Below are 19,128 nucleotides of genomic sequence, written 5' to 3'. Positions count from 1 at the left end.
GTTTCTCAGTGACAGCCATCTTTCTAGCTTTACTTCTTTTTGGCTTCCTCTTGATATAGCATTAAAGTTTTGAACACAGACACATCCTGGTAGCTGCATATCACTCTTGCATGTAAACAGCTCACATATAGTAATAGACATCCATCAAACTCGCTGAAGTTATAAATCATGTCCTCGCTACCTTCTCCGCTGCACTGCTGCAAAAGACAGATAGGAATATGTATGGCTTATGCGATAAAGGCAGAAGACTGTCTTTATTGGAGGCATTTTGGCCTTGTATTGTGTTTTTTTCTTTCTCTCTCTCTTTTTACTATAGAACAATTTTGGCAGATTGCACCCAACTCATAGCCTATTCTTCCCATATACCCCATCAATAACAATGAGAAAAGTGTCAGCCACTGATTAGGCTTTGATATTGAGAGTGAAGCAGGGTTGGCTGTGTGCATGTGTGTGCGTGATGGGTGTGATATGTTTATGTGTGTATTTTCTTATTATAAAAGAAATTAGATCTCTGGAGGTCTACTTATTTTTCTCCTCATAAAAAATGTATTTTAGTCAGTCATTCCGACCTTCCCACTGGTAAAAATTAGGCGGCGCTGGAAATCAAATTCAGTATGAATCTTCTGCATGCCCTCCACCTTCTCTTGTGCTATATTTATACACTAGATAGAATAGGTGTGCATTGTGGAATGGATACCTCGGAAATGAGCAAATTAAAATATCACTGTATTCACCAAGCCTACACAGTGAATGGAATTTTCATAATCTATTTCAATATTTAGCAATTAACATAATGCCATATTGCATCTGTTGCAGCTGTCTATGCATATGTAATTCAAAATGCATTCATTTTGCAGGACTTGTAGGTCAAGTTATGGAAATTAGGGGTAACGCCCAATTCAGTAATATTTAACAGCATCAACTGCGCGAGTTGGTGTGCCATATGAAACGTGGCAGTGAGTCAAAAGACTTGGTGCAGTGTGATAAATGTGTGTCGAGAATCCCTGTTGCCAAATAATGATTGCCTTTGATGGTGAGACTGAAGAAAAGTCATTTTCAAGAAGTCAGGTAATTAAGGGAATCGGATTCAGTCCAGCATTATCTGTGTTTCAATTTATTTGTAGATTCTTCACGTTAACTTCCCAGTCATCACGCACAGATTGGATCAAATGCCAAGTTTTTCGAGCATGCAGTGTTTCTTCCTCTTACTGTAGGTTTACTGGGTGTCTTATTAGTCATGTGTTTATGCCAGCTTGACTAAAAAGTTATTTATTTCATTTTGGCACATACAGCTAAGCGTAAAAGCTGGTGATGATGAATGTCTTGCAGTTCAGGGATTTTGTCAGATACAGGCTGTGACTGTGCTTATTAACCATATCTTTTTACATGCCATTACCAAAATATTGAACCCTACATGATGCCAAATGTTCTAATCAGTAATGAAATTTTAAGGGCAGCTGCATGTCTCCTTATAAAAGCATTTGCATTTAACTATCTCAGAATATAGGCACCATAAAAGAGATTAATAGCTTTATTTAATTTGAACATACAGTATATTATATACACAGCTACAAAAAAGAACTTAATTATGCATTTTAATGATATATAATCCCATAACTTACCACTGGAATAGCAATGACCCAAAAAATTCATGCCTTATTAATTATTTCCTCCTTATTTAAAGCTTCTGGGTGGAGACAAATGAGAGAATGCAACTCAGAAAACTACAGTACAAGGTCTAATTAATAGCTGTCCTGTAGCTTTCATATCACATGTTCTTGCTTTTTCAGAGCACAGAGCAGAGGTCAAGAATGAACTTTGAACCTCGTATTTGTGAAGTCTTTAAAAGGAGCAGTTCAATATTTTGGTAGATATGCGTATTTGCTTTCTAGAGTTGAGTAGCTTAGCTTAGCGTAAAGATGTAGTTAACAAGGGGAAACAGCCTTTCCCAGACTAAAGGTAGCCTTTTAAGCTAAGCTAACTAACTGCTGAATGTAGCTCCATCTTTGCCTGGCCTGGCCACAGACCAGTTACTCCATTGGTCAGCTTGCCCAGTGTTGGAATTTCCCCATTGCTCCTTCAAAATGAATTGGCACAAGTTTCAACAGGGTAGTCCTTTCAGTAACCTTGACCACTGACCCAAAAATCAGCTTTTCCCAATTGGGGACATAGCTTTTGTCCCCAGTTGGACAAGCCATCCAACTGGCTTGTCCAACACACACACACACACACACACACACACACACACACACACACACACACACACACACACACACACACACACACACACACACAGTCGTGTTTTCATCACTTCAAAGGACATTACATTGACTTACAGCTGTGTGCTGTGTGCAGCCAGTCATTTTTAGATGCCCTCTCTTCTCTCTCTATTTATCTCTCTCTTTGTCACTAAGCCAAATATATACATGAACACTCACTCACTTACTCATTCACACACTTCAGGCCCAGATTAACACAGTGTGGTGCTCTAAGGTAACCGCACTCCTCCCACATTACACATTAAAATAAGTTAAATTTACACTGAGTATACAGACCATAGATTTACATGAACCTATTCCTGAAGTACAGGCTCAAAACACTGACTGAAACATTGAAAAATGTAAGACAAAATCATAAACCTGACACTATAGATAGTCATGCAACACTAGCCCTTACACTGATGCTTTAACTCATTTATATTTGTAGCAGCATTGTTTGATCTGATTACTTTAAATGGACATATTGGACGACAGTGTCCCATATAGTGCAAGTCTTTATAACAAACATGTGTTCATTAATTAATTAATCCATGATTGATAGCGGTCCTAGTTACTTACCTTGGTTTATGCCAGGTTACTTGGGTTGTGGTTGGCTTGCTTGAACACTTTCTGGGCTCCTGGCTGTGAACTTGAGCAGCTGTCCAATCAACATGGAGATTGACCTCACACACTGAGAGTAATTTAAGATGCAGTTCCATAAAAACACCCAGTTTTCAAATGCCAGAAAGACTTTGACCATAATACCTTCAACTGATCATTTCTGTTGCTGTCGATGTGTTTTGGTGTAAGAGTTGTTTGGGCGGCGTGAGAGCACTGAGGGTTAAGGCGATGAAGGCATGTGTCACGCCAGAAGCGTGAGTTGGCATCCCTGGTTTCTAGTAAGTCCCCTTAGGGCATTTACACCTGAGCCCTGAACACAGCTCTCTCAGTGGGACTAAGAGTCCCACTCTCAGTGGGACTAAGAGTCCCACTGAGAGAGCTGTGCTCAGGGCTCAAGCTGTGCTCAGTTGTCACGAAACTTGTGAAAAACAGAAGTGGCATTCAGGTCTACTGTAGACAACATGGCGGGCTCATAGGTGTCTTATAAGAGCTGGATAAGGCAGTGTCGCTAATTTTTCCCAGTGGTCACTTGTGGTATTGCGGCAAAAAATCCCCAGAACTTTCCCCATAGACCACCACTGTAAAAGAGACATCTGCAACACAGTTGACAGGACACCTTGAACTGCAAACAAAGCCAATTCTGACTCTTTTTATTATCCATGTAAGTTTTATATTTATAAAACTTTCTTTGAGCTGAGAAAAGCAATTTAAAAATCTGTGACATCATCACAATGTAAGGTCTATGGGCTGAGTGGGAATTCATGGACGGGGCCAAGATATTAGTGGAAAATATTCTTAAATAATCTTTTTTTTTTACTCAAACATTTGTTATATATTACTTAAGTACATTTTAACAACAAAAGTAACTGGGACCACTACAGAAAATTGGCAATGAACATTTCATATCCAGGAATTTACATTATAGACACTATCATTAACCATCCCTGTAACAAATTGTCCACAATTTTGCACATTAACCAACTACGTTCTAGCCAAATACTAGGTTACTAGGTTAATAGGTTTTGACCTAGTCTTGTTTCCCTACAAACATTAGAGTGGCATTTAATTCTCAGCAAGAGAGCAGAAGTGTATTTCCAAAAATGTCAAACTATTCCTTTAAAGCAATCGGAAATGATAATGATGGACACTGGAGCTATTTTCAAGGTTGAGAATGAACTTTGAAACCCATCTTATTAAAATAGTAAAACTTTGCCAGTATTACATCAATCAAAGGACACTACACTCATTGCCATTGGTGGTCAGCAAATTTCAGAAAGTGAGGGATACTCAATACCCCTTTACATTTTGTATTATTTTATTTATTTTATTTAAGCCATCAGTGACATCCAGAAAATGTGCATCCAAAAGTAAACAGCAACTCTGAGTTATTCCAGGCAGCAAGTGCTCAATTCTCTGAAGCTATATGGTTCCTCCCTTGTGCCTCATCAGTTATAGTATAGCTCATATGGAGTAATTTATCAGACATGTGGGAGCTAATATGCATGGGCGTCACGAGGTAAATGAAAAGTTTGGTTGACATGATCACATTCCCTTCCCTTCTCTCCTCCTTGAACCTCGTTTCCCTCCCCTTGCACTGAAACTATCCTCCATTTTTCTTCACGCTAATTAACAGGGAGGATGGTGATTAGTTATGAGGCAACACTCCCCACCCCTCCGTCATCCTCCAGACTCAGAGGTGTGTTTTCTCTGTGACTGGAACATGTGTTAAAAGCAGCTGGGTAATCACAGACAGCTCTGGGGCAGTGGGAAAAAACATGCTCGGAGTCCATAGCTGCCGTTCATATGCACAGTAGCTGCGGGGTCTAAACACACAGACTCGACAAAGCTGTCATATGTGCCTCAATCCATACACACAAACATCTGGGTTCACTTTGAAATAGTTCCCCCTTTTTAACACATACACGCATAAATAGATGCCTTTGTTCTCCCATTTTCCTTATTGGATACACACACCCAAACATACTCAAAGCGCGTCATTATCTCACATTGTTTATCAGCCATTCAGGCATTTGACTTCATGTTCACACAAACACATTTACAAAGCATTGTTTGCATCTTATTGAAGGATGGCTGAGCTTGTTTCACAGTGCTACAAAGATGGTAGGAGGGGAGAGATGGAGACATAGACAAACAGAAAGCAAGCCCAGACGTAAACAGATAGCCAGACAGGCGTTCTGCCTTTGGGTTTGTGATTCAGAATACTAACAAGGCGTCTCAGCTCACACCCAGGCATTGAAGTGTGATGTAGGGCAGAGTCAAGTAATGGGAGGGGAGGGACGATTTACCCTTGAAATCTGACTGGTCGTCTTGGGTGCCTCTCTAAATTTTGCAGTGCATCATTGGCTGTGTGATTCACATTGGCACACTGACAACAAGAGACAGTCAAAGCTGTTTCCTGTCACATGCATTTGCATGATGACTTTTCTAGCCAAGGTTTAACACAAATAAGTAGTTTTAACATTATATGGAAGATAAATACATCTGTCAAAACTCTAGATTCTCCTGGGATTCTGTCTTATTTTAAACCCCTTTCCCACTGTTGCCTGGCTTAATTTCCCCTATACAAAAGCAACTCTAATTTGGTAATTAATCTGATATCTTTGCATTAGTCATTTGGACTGGTGCTTAACGCATCATATGGCGTGTTCTTTTGCATATTCGATTTCACTGTAAAATGTTCAGTCTGATTTAATGGTATATCCCCCCCCCCCCCCCCCCGAATGTCTATATTTGTGAGCATTTAAATCATGCTGTTTTTTATCTATTTTTTGGAAAAATTGGAAACTGAGTGCATTATGAATAATGAACAATCAAATCCAAGTCATGCTATTCATCATAGAAATTATTATTGTGCTATTTACTGTATGATGAAAATAGTTAATTAAACCCAGCCTCATAAATATACAATGGCCTGACCTGGGCAATATATAAATACAACATTGATAACTTTTATTTTTTCATTTATTTTTTAGCAGGAAAAACAGCATAGTAATGTAAAACATTACAAGTTGTGGGCCTGACTCATTGTGTCCCACAATTAGGACAAAAGCAATACAATTGTATAAAAACAAGACCAGAAGAGTATAAAAGCAGACAGTTTAGAAAAAAAATATTCTTCATATATATGGGTTCAAAACATAGAAATGGCATTTGGCAAAATTGTAATTTTTGATTTTGATTTTGATTTGGAAGAACACAGATACTTACATATTACAATAGCATCTTAGGATTTTCTGAACATATTTCACTGTTTTAGCTCAGTGTTACAATCAATGACTGCTTCTATCTGTTTGGTATTTATATTCACATAACTAATCATTGTTTCCACAGAATATCTCAAGGAAGCACCAGCAGCCAGCCCCAAAATGTTGCCAGTTTAATGATTAGTTCAAAATATTGTTGTATTGATATCTGGCAGTGTTCAGCTGTAGTATAGTCTAATGGTAACTCTGTGTGCTGTTTTGTAGGACAACATAACACAGCATAATTGTGTGCGTGCCTGAAAGAGAGAACATTTGGAGAATACCAGGATATTGCATTAGTCATTTGTTTTCAGGCTGATTAAGAGGCAGAAGTCTGGCTGTGGGAGTAAGAATGGCAGGAGAGATTCAAGTTATTTATCCCATCCTTTGGTTGCCTGAGCAGAGAAACTATAAAGGTTTTGCTTATTACTTGGGATGTGAAATGACACCAAGAGTTTGAGGTTTAAGATTTAGAGGGGGTTTAATTCAAGGATATTTTTCACACTTCATCTGAGCAGTAATGAGCCCCACTGTTTAAAGGTGCTGTTAGAGAGATTTTTACTGCCACATAACGCTAAATGAACATCTCAACGATCACGCCCTGCAGCTTGACAGGGGCACTGATCACTATGAAATGCACTGCGGTTTCAGAAGCTTTCAAAACTCTCTTTCTATCCTGCTTATCATTTGCGAATCTTGTTTACATGTAACTTTGTTTAAAGCAGCCATAATTCAATATTATTTATAGAAAACAATGGATGAAATTTTTAATGTGAAAGTGATCAGGCTTTTCACCTGCCTCTGCAATTCCCCCTCAAGCTGCTGAGATTTATAACTATCTTCAGCTTATTGGTTTTGTTTTCTTTTTCTTTTTCTTTTAAAAAAGATCATTTTTGATTTTCTCATGATTAAAATTTACAAAAACAGTAAGTTACATTTCCAGCCTGTACCATTACAGTTTTCTGTCATTGACTGTAGACTTCATGTCCAGCACCAGACAGAAGATATTTGGTAGCAACTAGCTAGTGAACATACAATAGTGGAGCATTTCACCACTAAAGCAGGCATGTCCAGTTTATTCCATTCCTATGGAATATTCCTATGCCAAAGAGATTTACACAAAAAAAAAAGCTAAAAGCAGAGTGACTATCCAGTTTAATGTAATAGACACCCAACAAAAATGGCCATGCATCATCAACTTTGAATGAAATAAGGAGACAGTGTTGGATTCTCATCAATTGTGCAGTTCTATACTGAAACATAAAGAAAACAGGGGAGTTAAGAGTTACATATGTTGAGCTGAGACAAATTGAACAAATTGAATTGAAACTGTAGCTTGAAATGTAAAAACAAATACGATGACAATCGATCAGTTTTCACTCTGATCCCATACTGAACAAACAACTTGTGATCTTCACTGCTCAGTTAGCTTTACCATCCTGTAGCTCAGTTTGTTTTTTTATTATTATTTTTTCAGTCTATCAGATCAATCCAAGCTGTTAAGACTGAGTGGTCCTTTGCTGGCCTGTCACTCAACCAATTCATAACACTGTGTAAGAACTGTGACACTGGTGGAAATGTGGTGGACAGATATTGATGTATAATGTGAGAGTGTAAATCCCCCCAGTTTACTTACAATATGTCATCGACTGATGCAATAGACGAAATATAGACAACTCTGACATATCACTCACTCATGTACAAGTGTATGTTGAAGCAAACACATCAAAACAAATCCCCAATTGTCTCCCCTAAGCCTTTAAAGGGCAGAGGGATGGATCATCCCGCTAAATGTGCTCACAGTGTGGCCACTATTGAAGACAGGAGAAGAAAAATGTTTAAGTCCTCTCTGAGACAAAAACTATTCAGGATTGTGCCAAATTGGAGGAACAACACAGAATTTTATATTTCAGTCCTGGATTTTTATATATTACTAAGTTTTGTATTCTTATAGTAACAGTGTTTTGTTGATTTGCCCAATTTAATTCTTTAATTTCAGTCAGTTATCAGGACAGGATTGAAAAAAAATATCTAGTCATTAACAAGAATTATATTTGTGTTATAATGTTCTTGCATAGAGGGCATTTCTAAAACATTGCAACATACACAGCCAGACCTCATACCTTCTGTGGATATATTCATGACAGTTGCAGAGGGATCTGCAAGCGTCAACAGTGGAGTGATATTTATTTGACGATGAAAGCAAATATCTGGACTTTGCCAGGACTTTGTTTATATGACTGTTCCAGCTATGGCAGCTTTCCCTCCACTGTAGATCTTGCGTCACTTGCATCACGCCAAGTACTCTTCATCCCAGTACCCCATTTCCTCCACTGGGACTTGGCATTCATGTCAGTCATGTGCTATCAGCGCGGCTGCAGGCGCTGCTTAGGCCTGCCCAACTATCTCCCGCCTTCCTCTCTTTCTTCTCACCCCACCCCTCTCCACAGTTCCTGTGTATCTCCCTCCGCCACCTCAGTCCTCAGCAAGCACTCCAAGTTTGGCCTCTCCTTTTTTGAACTTTCCTTATCTCAAATTCTCTTCACCTGATAGTTCATGCTGTACTTTGCTACCTTTTGCTTGGTTTGTCTTACTTCTAATCTCAAATCTTCCTCCTCCCTCTCTCTCACAGGTGCAAGGAGGGCTACCATGGACTACGCTGTGACCAGTTTGTGCCCAAGACAGATGCTATCTTGTCAGACCCAAGTACGCTCTCTTTTCTATTTTTCATCCTACAGCATTGGTGTATTGATTTGCGACATGAAAACAAATTCATAACAAATGTGTGTTACAAGCCCTTGAGCGAATCTCTGACTGCACTGTATCAGTCAAAAAGATAAATATAAATCAAGTCATATCAGCCTTAAATGAACTCTGGCAGCGCAAGATTGTACAGTTCAGTGGGTCCTAGCAACGTTTAAATCTGGTAAAACAGCGATGTTTTCAGTCAGTGAATTATCTACTTTATGATTAATATTTCCATTCTTAGTCATTTTTTCTCGTAACGGGTGGTCCTGCATTGATCAATAGTGTCATAATGTGGGGATTTTCATTTGAATCTGAATTTGAGCAATTATTAAAGCAATAAATAAACATAATTTAGTATCTAGACCAAGTAAAAATATGTATCATCAGACTGAGTTTCCTTATTAATCTACATGGGTACTACTGTGCAGCTATGCTATTAGAATTAAACCTGTGCATAAAACCTCCGGTATTTTTTTATTATGGTATTTAATCCTGCTTTGCTTTATTTAGCTGAAAGGAAGGGAAGTGTTCAGTTTCCTATTGTTCATGAAAAACAATTCCCCTGGAGCCTTTCAATCCCCATGAAAGCTCTGTAGTGTAGTTAAAAAATAAAGCAAAAGTCAGAGGTACAAGGAAGAGAAATTGGAGGGCCCTGAGTCTTTCCCATGAGACTGCGGCTTTACAAATTCACACTGTTTTATGGAGTGTCTTGGCCCCTTTGCACCAGGAGTCAGAGAGAAAACTTAACTCCTATTGCCTTCTGTTTGATGCCACCAGGCCCACTGAGAGTCCATTAATGGGGTCCAAAGCCAGTGTCATGAAGTATGTTTCATGGTCCCTCATGGCACATGGTTTTCACTATGGGATTTATTTTACCTTCTACGCAGGCAGACATCAATTTTCCTGTGTGTCCAGCTCAGGAGATTTGTATGGTGTTATTTGAGATAAGCCAAATCTTATTGTGTCTTTCACAAAAATGGACACTTGAAGAAACAACTGGATTGCAGCCCATTCATAACATATTTTTATGTTATTAAAAATATACAGTATAAGACAACAAGCCTCTGATGGTGAAATATAAAGGGGGTTTGAGAAATGTGTTAGATGCATTTTTTGTGTTATTTTATTTACTTCTATACTTTTTTGAGACTCTGCAACAAAATATACTATATATTCATTTGTTAGTATTTAAAAACTAATTTTTTTTGTAATGTAAAGCAAAATTATTCTTGGGATTGAAAAGGATATTAAGATTGATACATTTTTTTCTGTCGACCTAATATACTGTACAGTACCTTTCAGAAGACTAAATACTATAATTCAGCATCTTAACAGTAGCTGAAGGTGAGTTTATAAAACAGTTAAATTAACGCAACACTTAAGAAATACAAAATGTGGATGTATTTAGATTCCAAAATAGTGAGTGGGAATAAAAATATATATACAAATAAATACAAATGAATTTAAGTTTACAACATAAGTATATACAAAAGTCTGGTACTGCTTTGAAAGAGAGCACATGCTGTAGGTGGAAATCTTGTGGGTGCTGCAGTATATAAGAAGATGAGCAAGAGTTGGTGTGTCAAAGATCTGCAGGGCACCTCCCATCACAGGTGTTTCATTAAATTAGACTCCAGACATTTCCAGAAGGCGTCATAGTGAACTCTGGTTGACCAGAATCATCCCCATCCTCCCCCGCCGGATACAATACATATACATATATACAGTCTGCACATAGGATGAGCAAGTATCTTAACTGCAGCCTGTTATTAATATAAAATATCATGGAAAACAACAGTAGACTTTCCGGTATTTATTCTTGTAGTCAGATAAAGTTAGCTTGCTTTGCTTTCATTTAACTGGAGGATTTGGGATCTTGTGTATTTGACCACTATTTTTGGGGATTATTCGCCAAAAAAATTATTTTCTTTCAGCATGTTTTTTTATGCATTTGTGTCACCATCTTACTTGTGATGCAAATATCCACATGTTGTATCCTAAACCACTTTTTTGGCATGACTAACTTTAGCTCTGTTCAATTTATATAATGTCTCATATATGTCTATAGCATAAGTACAGGAATACATTGGTGCATGGCATACATGCACGGATGGGTGCCATATACTCTGCATTAAAAGCCTATAAAAGAGATATTCAGTTGTAATTTTGTGCCATAAGGTCATCCACCCCCTCTGTCATAGAATAAAAATCAAAAACCCCACGCATGCACCTGTTCACTACAGAAAAGTGTGTTATGGCCACAAATGTTCAAATACCGTAAGAGATGTTTACTCTGGACCTTTTGAGAGAGCATTGATGCCTATTTTGATCTCTGTTGATACAGAGTAATCTAAAATTTACCCAGATTACCAAGGGTTTTGTGGATTATCCTGCTTTCAAAAGCCAAATCATGTACTAACATACACACATACGCACACACTAACAACGACTACAAGTGGGACAAGCTCCAATAAATTTCAGTTCATTGTTAGTGTGTTTTTTATGTGAACGCGTTTTGGTTTGTTTTTCACATGGATATTTGCATGCTGAGTTTAATTCTATATCTTCATTCACTGAGCAGGCAGCATTAGACACAAATCGCACCCTGTGGTGAGAAAGAAAAGTTTTATGTCATGCAAGATTTTCTCCTTTGAGCTTGTTATTTTTTTCTGAAATCAATCTCTGTGCACCTTGCAATCACAAATAATCCATCGCCCCTCAACCTTTGTCTCAGTATTGACCGGCCACAAAGCAGCCACTCAAGAGAGCAGTCCACACTGACTTGCACACAGAGCCATTTAGTCATACACACATACTCACAGAGGAAGAAAGTGAAGCAGAGACTGTTGTGCACATCTCAAAAGCTCAGGGACAAAAGGTAAAAGAGGCACCCTGCCAGGTACTCCAGCTATAATGCTGTGAACTCAGCTTTGGGAGATGAGATGGGGAGAAGGTGCTGGGGACTTACATATTGGTGCGCAGCAGGGAAGTAGTGAGGTCTTTAATTGGTTGCATGGGAGTGTAGGAAGACAGCAATTTAGTTTACCTGGTAAAGAACCGGCAGATATTACTTCCTTAGCCATGAGAGAGTTAAGGGCATGCCGCTAATAGTGTTCAGTTGGACCAGTTACACTTGGAGTTGATGTCTGGTGGAAGACTGAGGAGGGGGGGTGGGGGGGAAGCAAGCAAGCCTTTTTTTGACTCAGCTCATTTACAAAGAGGATGAAAACAAGCCTCTAATTTGAACTGTTTATCTGCGGTAGATATTAGGCCTGGAGTAAGCAGCTACAAAGGATATTGGTTCAATAACACACACACAGACAAACACTCGCACACATTGACTCCCCAATTCCCTGCTCACCCAATTGAAGGAGGGGATTAAGGATTTGATTCACTCCTGCCATTGTCTCTCCCACCCGCCAGATTTCTGCCTCTTAATCAGGCCAAAAGCATCTGACATGATGCACAGGTATTCTCCAAGCTTGCTCAAGGCTCCCACAAGATGCCGTAAATGATTCCCCCGAGTGCTTTGAGTTGCCAGTGCAGAGGATTGGGAGCCTGCACATATAATGATTGGTGAATGTCTCCAGACAAGGCCAGAGGAAGGGTTGTGTATCAGTGTTGTAATGACATCATCTGCACAGGCTGTGACAGTCAGGGCGATTTAGAGTGGAAAAAGTGTTGGCTGTTGCCATGGGCAATCACGGGGAAAGGCTTGAATGGATAATACAGATCAGGCAATATCAGGAAGAAACTGCATTCACTTCTTCGGTCTTTCCAAGTGTTTGCCACGGTGACAATGAAAGCCATATCTTAATCATGCAGTTGCATCTTAAAACTCCTCATGGAAAAAAATCGTAATGTCCGCTGGCCAGAATTGATTTGCTCTTAACTGTTTTAATCATTAGTTTGTGAGTTGCTATGAGACTGACTATGAATCAGCAGGAGCGCATAATAAATGCTGACACTTGTTTATTAATCCTTGAGGCGACAGGAGATAAATCTGGAAATGATTAACTTACTGTACATTGTGTTGATAAAAACATGCTGACACCTGCTTCCTTTCTAAACACAAGCCTAAATGACAGGGTTAATTGATTGATTGATTAATTTGGGGATTGCAGACCTGCTTTCGGGTCTTTTTTCCTCTTTTCTCTTGTTATCACTGTTGTGATGAAAATCCTCTTCCCTCATTAAGAATCTGTCAGGCAAGTATTATAGTAAATGGCTTTGTGTAAAGTTAGTTATTTTAACATTTGCGAGACTAAATTCTTTCTGAAACTTACCCTAAACCACATAAGTTTGCTTACTCTATTTAAAATTTGATCATTAGAAAGACATATTCCCTTAAATTGCTCCCTTAATAGAGTGAGATAACCTCATGCAATTATCATAATCCATTCATCCTACTGTTCATTTGTCTTGTGCCTATCTGGATCTCAGTCAACTACTTTTTCTTAAACTTCTAAAGCCAAAACACTGAAAAATCCGCCCATGGCATAATCAAAATGCATTCAGGAGCCTTGCATTAAACTTTTTTTTTTTGGTGTGACCACCACATAATCTGTCAAGAGCTTGGCAAGCCGCATTCTATTTAAAACTGAGACCACCTCTGTCAGAAAAGCAATTACTAGTGAGGGTTTCATTTTAATTTAAATGAGATTACATTACAGTGACATGAAAAAGGGGCACTGTCAGGATGGAAAGAACACGAGTGCTCCTTTTTATCTGTTTCCCCAGCACTGGGATTGGGGGGTAGAGACTTAACTGCATGAAGAAAGACTGTGTGTATGTGTGAGAGAGTGTATGTCAAAGTGTGTGTATGTGTGTGTGTGTGCGTGTGTGTGTGTGTGTGTGTGTGTGTGTGTGTGTGTGTGTGTGTGTATGCGAGAGAGAGAGAGAGAGAGAGAGACAGAGAGAAAGAGAGAGAGAGAGAGAGTGAGAGAGATAGAGAGAGAGAGAGAGAGAGAGAGAGAGAGAGAGAGAGAGAGAGAGAGAGAGAGACAGAGAGACAGAGAGACAAAGAAATACAGACAAGAGCGTAATGTACTATATGCCTGTGGGTGTGCAAGCATGTGTGTGAACGTGTGTTAGTGTGGCGCATCTTTAAGCGACCAGCTTGTGAATATTGAAAAGCTATGCTTGGAGACAAAGGAGAACAATTACTGCAATGCCTCTGGCTCAAATCAATATACATGCCCCATGCAAAGCAACGTCAGTGACATAAAGCTATATATGTCATTTTCAACTTTTATTTTCATGATCCTTCCTCTAATCCTCTCAGCCCACGTATCTCTGTTGTTTGGTTTCTTCATTCAAAGCCTCTGCTGGCAGTGTGAATTCAGAATTCAGAGTGTATCACGGGAGAGCATACCAAGCATCTGGGGCTGGCTGCCTCATTACCTGGTGCACAAGGGAGAGACATGTCAGAAAAAAGCCGTCAAAACAAATTTATGGTCAAGCTGCAGCATGTGTCTCTGCCTAAAATGGATTCTGTGTAAGACAGAGGCGCATCATGTTGTAACTGTTCTCTCTCCCTCTCTCCTTCTCTCCCTCTCTCTCTGTTTATCCGTTCCTTCCCTTTTTCTCTTGCTACCTGGACCTGAACGGAACAGCGGATGAACTTGGGATCGAGTTCATGGGTAAGACAACTTTTCACTGAATGTGTGGCATGCTCGATCTTTCATGTGCCTTGCGTCTGTGAAATACCATACAAAACACACAATCCATCACAACAAGGCCGCTCACCTTGGAAAATTAATGTGGGCCAGTCGCCATGGAAACACTGTGGTAGTGAATTAGGTGTGTTCTGTCTGCATGAAGAACAGTACCATAAGAGAGGAGTGATGTAATGAGGATAGAGCAATAAAGACAGATCGCATGGGTGAATGTGTGTCTACCTCGTGCTATATGTGTGTATAGTCATTTTAGCAGCACTTTCTAATTCTATTACATTATGTATGCAAAAAGTATTATCCAGTTATAAAGCACACCCATTTTTATCAATTTCTATCTCTTTGAAAAAGAATGAATCTGAAATAGTGCAAAAAGTCCACCAGTAGCAATAGAAATATAATATAAAGCCCCCCCCCCCCCCCCCCCCCGCAAACACACACACACACACACACACACACACACACAGGCTCCACATTCATACTCTTTTTCATTTTCTTGTTCTTGCCATCTTTTCCTCGCTCTATGGCTTCCTTTTGTGCATATAAAAAACCAACATTGCGTGTTGTGAAGTTTTCCATTAACATGGTTCCATGAGCCACCGTCATATCACACGCTTGCTTCAGGAAATAGGAAGAAGGAGAAGAGACTCTGAAAGAGAAGTCTGCGCACAACATTCCTCAGTTCAGTGACTTTAATCTGGGGACTAAATTAGTTCAGAATGATACTGCAGGTGGGCGGATGCATTAGAGAAAATGAGAACAGAATTGATCGATTGATAGCTGGATAGATGACAGACAGAATCTCAGATTTTTTATTTTTTTTGGCATTCAGCTTAGCACTATGCATGCTCACTTGCTTATTCATTGTGTTCCATTATGACTTCCTCTTGAGCTTCAGCAGTGAATCTTTCGATAGTTGTTATATAAGACCAACATGTGACAGTCTGCATCTGAGACAGTCAGAATACTGCAAAGCTGACTTTTGATTTTCTTACATTCTGTGTATCTCACTAGTTTGCTCTGATGTATTTCAGTCTGTTTACCCCATTTTGTCATGGATACTTGCATGCATAGTCTTCATTACAGTGTTTTTCTTGTCATGTGTGGAATGGTTCCTATATAGCATAGCTGGCCTTATGGGATTGTCTTGTCCTTGTGTCAATACGACATGGCTTAGCCAATATAGCTGAGGCTGTTCGGTTCGTTCCATTTTCCAACATGCTCATGCATCTAATTTCAAGAATGCCTTGTAGGCATTGGGCATGAAAGGCCTGTAATGGTTTTATGTACACACTGCATGTTGGTTTTTCCTTGCAGCCATTCAACAGAGCTTTGTAGACAGCTGTTTTTATGTTCAGATTTTTTTTTTTTTTAAGAACCCTATTTCATCTATCCAAAAATGGCTAGTCTCAGGTGGTGCTCCACATGAGCGCTGATGACGCAGCAGCAGGGGAAGATTTTCTCCATATATTTCACACATGCAACTGTTGAGAGGTCATTTCACTGATGATAAAAGCAAGAGGGTTTACAGGGGCACAGATATTCTAGTGATACATTACTTATAAACAAAGAACAGAGGCGACTCATCTGGTTCATTTGTAAAGTACAGCTAGAAGACATTCCACTGCTGTGTTTCTGATGAATTACAGAACGGGTCAAGAATCTGCGAGTCAACAACTTCTGGGCATTTCCACCACTCAGAAAAATTATATTAGCAATCAGTTCCACAGTGCACAATAGAACTTGACAGGCAAATCACAGAGCTGATATTGGCTTATCACACATACTGTATACATTATCTTATATGCTGGCACATATATAAAAAAGAAAATCAATGGAGGTTAAATAACAGAAAAAATGGTATGTATAAATGGTATATTTGATCATTTTGAGCATTAACTTTTTAATATCCTTAAATACTGTAATCGTCAATCACAAATGAAACCAGTCAGGCTTGAATTCACATTAAGTCTTAAGCTAGTAAATCACAGTCTCTTTTCAAGATGACAACACGCCAGCAAAAACAAAAACAACTAAAGTATATTAATCCTAATTTACAACCATTTTTGTCATTACAACACAAAAGCCAATATATGATCATATGCATATGTATCACAGCAATTTTTGATTCATCAAATCAATATACCGTATTGGTACATGGATAATAATTTGTTATTTAGCCAGCATTAAATGTGCAGTAGTGTCTCACAGCTTGCAACTGCTGCAGCATTTCTTTAGACCTGCTCCATTTCATTTTAAATCTGTCCTCCTTCCTCTTCACAGGAGCTGAGTGGGCAGTTTGAAACTCTGATGTATATATTTGTCTACATATTGTAACTCCAGGACGTGTTCTGATGTTATCTTTAACATTTTGCCAGAAGCATTCTATTATTAAAAAGGTTTCCCTGCTGGTTTGAACTCAGTTACACCATCCTGTAAATGTGTTGATACAGCACTGATGTAATGCAGAGGAATAAAAGAAAAAAGAGCGAAATTCTTGGTTGCGCCCCTGTGCGAGCTTTGAACGTAGGAAGCTCTCTGCCCCTAAAACAAGAGTTGCAGGAAGTTGATAAACCTGGGCAGACAAGCATGGATGAAGAAGACCTCCCAGGACAGTTCTCTGTTGACAGCCTAAAAAGCCACAGACAAGCCCTCAAAGGTCATGAACAGGTTGCGATGATGTTTTCTGCACTTTTCCTGCAGTTGTCAAGGTGGTGAGATCAGACCTGGGGGAATTATTGTTTTTGAGTGATTGAGTCATGTCACAGGAGGTTATGTTCAAGGTCGTGGGTGACAGTGGAAAGGAGAAGTCGCTCCAACTCACCACAGTGCAATGTCAGTGGATTAGTTACATACCATGTTGCAGTTTCTGGACGTACAGCTTTATTGTGTTTGTTTTGACCACTGCACAGTTAGTTGTGAGAGTTTTTCTGATAAGCCAGTGCATGCACCGCCTTGCCTTCACCCCGCACCATGCACTATGGTAAGTAGTGCTGCTCCACATTCCAGCTGCTCAGTCAAACACATATCTGCTGGGATCAACTGCTACTTGTCCCAGCTGCTTGTGACCTTAAGCCTCTGTTGGTGATGTGCAGGGGTCTGACAGGAAACTCCGGGAGCATTCATTTGCTGCTAATTCCCTGTCGCCATCAGTCTCCGAATGATGACACACATACAGGCACACACACTCAGTGTGGCCCCCGCTGTGCAGACAGTCCATCGGTACGCCTGCTGGGTTTGTCTGAACGAAATGATTATCACACTTCAGTTAGCACATGTCACTGAGCCATGCCTGTGTCTGCCATGTCCCTATCCCGTGCTCAAACACTGACATTTACTGACAGCAGCAATGGTTGCTTTATGCTAATTCACGTTGTGGGTGGATGTCTTTGTGTGTACTTCCGTCCACATTTTTGTGTGTTCAGTATGTTAATTTGTGATACATCTCTCCCTCCTAGCTCAATCACAGCCACAACCCATATCCTTTTTGTCAGAGTAGAAATTCAATGGCCTTAACTGTTTTCTCTCCTCCACAGAGAGTGGTGACACCTACCAGAGGCAGGTGCTGTCCATCTTCAGCATTGCCTCAGGGATCTGTCTTCTTGGAGTGGCATGTATGGCTCTCTACCGCCGAAACAAGTAAGTGATGCCAGCCAGCACCACATTAGCGGAGTATGCCCCCGGCTGTGCAGAAAGAGCACTTTACTATCATGGCACGGAGCCCAATGAAATTCTAAGTGTGAGTCATCTAGAGGATGCTTTAGCAAGGCATCGAATCTAAACTGTGCAGAATGCATTTGGGACAGATACTCATGTAAGAAAAAGAAGTAACGGCAGAGTGTAAAGGGGGGCATTAATGTGGTTTGTGTTAATTGAATACGTCTTGATAAACAATATCAGGTTTTATTTTTGGTACCTTAAAGTAGAGTTCTAAGGTAGTGCAGTATCAGTCAGCTTGACCAGAGAGCTCCAGCTCAGTGGTTGTATGAATGCACAGGAAATGGTCCAGTTCTTGTCAAACCTAATCTCTTGTCTCCAAATGTGGTTTGACAGCGTCACCAAGATAGATAGTTTTCTCATTGCAAATGATTTGGTTTATTCTGCTCGCCAGTAAAGACCCAACATTTCCTTTGTGTCAGCACTTCACAGAGACGATTAGCGCAGTTGCATTCCTTATATTGTCTGAAGACTATATAGAGGAGTTGGAGATAAGAGAGCTACTTCTACATCTTTAAAGACCCAAAGAAAAGAAAATCAAAGCCTAGTTAATTATATGTGGTTGTTACATTTAATAATCAAGCAAGATATGAAAGACTGCATATCAAAATAGTGCTGATGCCTGCCTAATATCCACCAACTGTTGCTGATTATCTTGGATTGGAGTATGAAATTAACTTTATTAGATAATATGTATTGTACTATATTATACAGTATTACTGAACAGGTTCTTTGAAGTTGTAATTCATTTCATTGTGCTCTCAGAGAACCAGGTGTTCAGTCGTCACTCGTTTTGCTTCCCTTTGCTTCGTCCTTTACTCAGGAACACTACAACAGGACTTGGCT

The 19,128-nt window shown here is 39.6% G+C and overlaps 1 protein-coding gene across 1 annotated transcript in view; it reads left to right on the top strand.

Moving 5' to 3' along the window:
- nrg3b (neuregulin 3b) overlaps window positions 1-19,128 on the top strand; it is a 196,633-nt gene that overhangs the window by 160,348 nt on the left and 17,157 nt on the right. The window contains 3 exon segments of the mRNA XM_062442237.1: window positions 8,775-8,848; window positions 14,506-14,532; window positions 18,102-18,204. Coding sequence (XP_062298221.1) covers window positions 8,775-8,848; window positions 14,506-14,532; window positions 18,102-18,204 — 204 coding nt within the window.

The sequence above is a fragment of the Scomber scombrus genome, chromosome 21, assembly GCF_963691925.1.
Source record: "Scomber scombrus chromosome 21, fScoSco1.1, whole genome shotgun sequence".
NCBI lineage: Eukaryota > Metazoa > Chordata > Actinopteri > Scombriformes > Scombridae > Scomber > Scomber scombrus.
This window is presented reverse-complemented; position numbering and strand designations above follow the sequence as displayed.